General features: G+C 38.7%; 1 protein-coding gene across 1 annotated transcript; it reads left to right on the top strand.

Moving 5' to 3' along the window:
* On the top strand, positions 247-3,730 carry LOC105176145 (LEAF RUST 10 DISEASE-RESISTANCE LOCUS RECEPTOR-LIKE PROTEIN KINASE-like 1.4). Its single transcript, XM_011098859.2, has 4 exons — positions 247-1,234; positions 1,985-2,017; positions 2,114-2,449; positions 2,555-3,730. Exons 1-4 carry the CDS (start codon positions 424-426, stop codon positions 3,433-3,435), a joined length of 2,061 nt encoding a protein of 686 aa, XP_011097161.1. The 5' UTR covers positions 247-423; the 3' UTR covers positions 3,436-3,730.

Here is a 5,466-nt window from a genome sequence, read left to right as displayed (position 1 = left end):
AAAATTTATATTACATAAATTTATAATAAAAAATTGTAGGGCAAACCTACTCCTCTCTTGTCTAAATTTGTGGGCGATGAAGTGAACCCACAAGACCTTTCAGTGTCAGTAACTACAGTACTTAGAGTCCACATGAAAAGCATTATTGTATACAAACGTAACCAAATTGTGTTCTCAATCCCACTCTATTACAAAGCTAATCATTGAACAATCGCAATTAATAAAGCTGAAGCTCTTGAATCTTTGATTTCTAACAACCCCAGATTTTGTCCATTCGCTTTCATAGAAATTTCCCAGTCAACCAAAGACGGCTGCCAACAGTTTCAACGTTCAACGTTCTTCAACTTTTGGCATTCAAACAATAACCAAATATGCCGTCTCACTGTCTGATCACTTGCTTTCTGCGTCGCCCCAGCAGCAGCAATGCTTCTGTCTCCCTCTCGCCGCCCTCTTCTCGTCATTCTTGCCGCAGTGCTGCTTACGGTGGCGTATTCCCAATCCGCCGCCACCCCCTACGCCAACTGCCGCCGGACCTTCTCATGCGGGGCCATCAGCAACGTCACATACCCCTTCACTGGCGGCGACCGCCCAGCCCACTGTGGGCTCCCGGAGTTCGCACTCAGTTGCCGTGACAATGCCACTGCCGAGTTAACTCACAGCTCAGTCGCCTACCGAGTCCTTCAACTCGACCAATCTCGGAAAACCCTCGTCCTTTCCCGTTCGGATCTCTACAATAACACTTGCCCTTCTGAATTTCGCAAAACCATCCTCAATTCCACGTTCTTTTCCTATAATGGCCCCCAAAACGAAGCCCTAACTTTATTCTACGGCTGCAACACCTCCGCCATGCGTATCAGGCCGTACAATCTCTTCAGCTGCAATTCCAGTGGGTTGAATTTTACGGATGCTTACTACTTAGTCGGGCCGGTGCCCGTGGACCCGATTTTGAGGATTCTTTATTGCAGCGTGAATGTCAGTGTCCCCTTGTTGAGGGCTGCCGGGAATCAGCTCACAGCCTTGCGGCTGAGTCTTGGGCAGGCATTAATGCAGGGTTTTAGTGTGAATTACAGCGTCCCGCATGAGAGACTATGCAATGAGTGCAATAACTTGGGTGGGGATTGTGGGTTTGATTCGGTTTTGAGCCAACCCGTTTGTATTTGCGGCGATAGGCCGTGTCCATTTGCTTTGACGCTTCCGCCTGAAGCTAGCCCAAATGCTCTTCCGCATTTTGAAGGTAATTCGGATTCTTTAGTGTAATCGTACTTCAGTAATTCATTAGTATGTTTAGTGATTTACATTTTAGTATGATCAGTTTCGTGGTTGAGTTCGTGATTTGGATGATGGAGTATGCTATGAAGGGTTGTAGATGGTGCAGACAGTGTTGAGGTTGAACTGACTGTCACATTCATGGTGGATGCCAAATCTATCAGTTAAACACCATAGTTTCGTAGTTACAACGGTGATAGCAAATTTGGATTGTTGATAGTTTATAACTGTGGTTATACATCCCTTGGATGACATTTTGGAATTCTTGTATGGTAATGTATATAGGTAGCAGTATCTCTTTGTTGCTTTGATATTTAAAAGTTTTTCCCTTGCCTTTTCTTTTTTCTTTCTGCTACTCTGATGCCCTGAACTCCTTGCGAACTTTCAAGATCATTTTGCTGGTATCGTAGCAGTGTTGATATTGGAAATTTCATGTTTTGTTGAAACATGTCATTGATCTTGATGTTTTTCATTTTTCAACTTCTAAATTTCTTTGGTAGTTTTGATTGGTTTTGCTGTTTCCAGTTGAACTTGGTCCTGATTCTGGGCAATATGTTCTGTTCGTTTCATTCTTGATCTGTTTTTGGGCCGACAGCATTTTCTTCTCTTGAACTATGTAGGATGGACGGATTATGTGTTTATATTTTATTATAGCAATCCAAAGGGTATGTATATATCTCATACAAACTCACATTCTTTAACCTCATGGTTGCTGCAGGAATTAATCATCCGAATACAGGAAAGGACATAGGTATGATCTCATCCCAGTGTCTACTTTTCATTTTCTTTCACCAAACACACTGCGCTTGGAAAAATGAATAGTTATTGTCTCTGCCTGCATATCCAGCCCTTTTCATAACTGGTGCAATTCTTGCTGGATTTGGCCTGGGATGGTTGATTTTCCACTGTAGACAAGGGAGGAAACAGCGGCTTGCTTCCAGATCTGCCAAAACTGTGAGCAAGGAAATCGAGACTTCTCTCTCTAGCAAAGCCCTCTTTTCTGTTCCTTCTAATAATTTTACCAGAAGCATACCTTCGTATCCATCTCCAAAATCCGATCTTGGTAGGGGAAGTTCGTGTCTTGGGGTACAGGTCTTCAACTACACTGAACTTGAAGAAGCTACTAACTATTTTGATCCTTCGAGAGAATTAGGAGATGGTGGATATGGTACTGTATATTATGGTACGAATACAATCCTTTGTTCTTTGCATGTTAAATTCGCAATTTAACAGAGCAGTATCAGATTTAAAAGAAAAACCCGAAATGATGTTTTTATTCTTTAAACAGGGGAGTTACCTGATGGTCGTATAGTTGCTGTTAAGCGCTTATATGAGAACAATTTCAAGCGAGTGGAGCAGTTCATGAATGAAGTTGAGATCCTGACTCGGTTAAGGCACCAAAACCTTGTTACCTTACATGGATGCACTTCCAGGAGGAGCCGTGAACTAGTACTTGTTTATGAATACATACCAAATGGAACGGTGGCTGACCATCTACACGGAAACCGTGCCAAATCTGGCTTGCTATCTTGGCCTGTACGGTTGAATATTGCCGTTGAAACAGCTGATGCACTGGCTTATCTTCACAAATCAGATATCATACATCGAGATGTCAAAACAAATAACCTTCTTCTAGACAATGATTTCCATGTAAAAGTTGCTGATTTCGGGTTGTCCAGATTATTCCCCAGCGACGTCACCCACGTGTCCACTGCTCCACAGGGGACTCCTGGTTATGTTGATCCCGAGTACTACCAGTGCTACCAAGTGACGGAGAAAAGCGATGTTTATAGCTTTGGGGTCGTGTTAGTCGAGCTTATATCGTCGCTACAAGCCGTGGATACCAACAGGCACCGCCATGATATCAACTTATCTAATATGGCTATCAACAAGATTCAAAACCATAGGTTGCACGAGTTGGTTGACTCGAGTCTTGGCTTTGAGACAAATAGCACGGTAAGAAGGATGGTTACATTAGTTGCAGAATTAGCTTTCCGATGCTTGCAACAGGAGAAAGATATGAGACCAGCAATGGAAGAAGTGCTGGAGACGTTGAGAGGGATACAGAACGAAGATCTGAACGCTCACAAGGTAGAAATAGTCGACATATTGATAGATGCAGATGATGGGCTACTGAAGGGTCCGCCATCGCCAACGCTCGACACCTAATTCTACTGGATGATGAGCTATCCTTTCATCTGCTTTCCATCCACATTTTCTTAGATTTTGTGGAAATGAGGCCTTTGAAATTCATTTATGTTCATCTTGCTTATGGTCCTCACCAGTTTGTTCCCCTGAATTCCTCTATAGTGGCAGTCAGGTCAGTCAGAGAGAAGGCTTTCAGGAACAACTATTATGAGATTTAAGGTACACAAATATGTATCTTCTTGTTGATATCTAAGTTGTAAAAATGTTATTATTAGTGAATCACAAGCATGTGTTACATGTGTTTTTGTTCTCGTTATGGCCCAGGGTGTAATATTAATTTGGGTAAATTTACAACGGTTCCCTTAAAATTTGTCATAATTCATAATTGAAAAATTATAAATACCTTCTAGAATTAACAACGGCTTAACAAATACTCCCAATAATTGGCTGTTGCGGAAAGATACTTATTCTACGATTATTAATATTGGGGGTATTTATAATTTTTTAAAAAAAAGGATAATTATAATTATGTTAAACAAAAGAGAATAGACGAAACCATGGCTAAGAGGAAAAATGCCTCATCCAATACCTGTATAAATAAATAGTCTATCAAAATTTATACCAAACACGTATTGCAAAATGAGTTTAAAAATAATTATTTAATTTCTAAATTATTCTGACATAACAATCATATAATAAATCGCTCTGATAGGGCGTGCCCCGGACTACATTAGTTACCTTGGAACTCATAGGTCGGCTAGTAAAGCGTGTAAGTTGTGCACTTTTAGCCCAACTTCAACCCAATTTCCACCATTGCTTGCCATGAATCCCGTCCTTAAATCAGCAAATTAAACCGAAACTACTAGACCGTAGACGAAACAGAATGACTCAAAAAAAAAAAAAAAAAAAAATCTAAGGGAATATTATAACATTTCAAAGAAAGATTAAAACAACCCATTGGTGAGACTATCACGAACACAAATGTGTTTTAAAAATCGATTTTTAAGGTATTATAGAGAATTAAAAATATTAGTATGCGGTAACGTGTATTTATTTATAATGAGTTTGTATTATTGACGACACAACGTAACATGACTTCCACATAGTGATTGCGACCCAATGCATCTTTGATTGGCAAATTCTTGTTTGTGATGCACATTTCAATCTTAACTATCAATCAACAATGAGAATGTGAAGTGTTTGTGTGATGGATCCCTTTAGTGTGGCCAAGTTATTGCTGGTCTATTCAAATTTTGTTGAAAATTCTTTCCTTCCACATGTGCTTCCATCCTTCAACTTTTACGTTGCACCAAATGTCAAACTTCATGCTTTTACTTTTCGACCATAAAAGGGGGGTGGGGAATAGTAAGGAACGAAAGGTGTGTGTGTATATATATATATATATATATAGAAATATATGAGGAATTGAAGATTTAAGTTAAAATTTAATTTAATTATATAACAAATATAATTATAACATTAGCTATCAGAATATAATTAATTAGCACGCATAAATTCATTTTTTCCTCAATCTGAATTTTGACTACAATTTTGAGAAAAAAAGTCACAATCATTGATTGTAAAACGCGATTTATTATTACAAAATCATATTATATTTTTAATTTCATTTAAAATATTTCTCATAAATAAAATAGATGACTTAATGTCTCTATGCATGATCATGTCATTACAAGAAAACACATAATATCTCACTACAAAAAAAACATGATATCATAGACAATTTTTTTTAAATTTTAGACAAAAATATTTTCCAACTTAAAATTTGTCTTGAAAAAGTGAAATCGTTTAGGGATATCGTCTCTAGCTAGTTTCCATATAAGAAATTATTATTAGTGCGCGTGTATATGTATTTATATATATTCAATAAAATAAAAAATATAATAAGATTTAGAGCGTCGAATATTCTAAACTACACAAATATTATTTTTTCTACGAATTTCTCTTACCGGCATTATTGCCTTGCTGACCTGACTACCAACCCCGCCACCCCCCCCCCCCCACCCCCCACCCCCAAAAAAATCCCCCACCCGT

This window comes from Sesamum indicum, linkage group LG13 (assembly GCF_000512975.1).
Source record: "Sesamum indicum cultivar Zhongzhi No. 13 linkage group LG13, S_indicum_v1.0, whole genome shotgun sequence".
Lineage (NCBI taxonomy): Eukaryota > Viridiplantae > Streptophyta > Magnoliopsida > Lamiales > Pedaliaceae > Sesamum > Sesamum indicum.
This window is presented reverse-complemented; position numbering and strand designations above follow the sequence as displayed.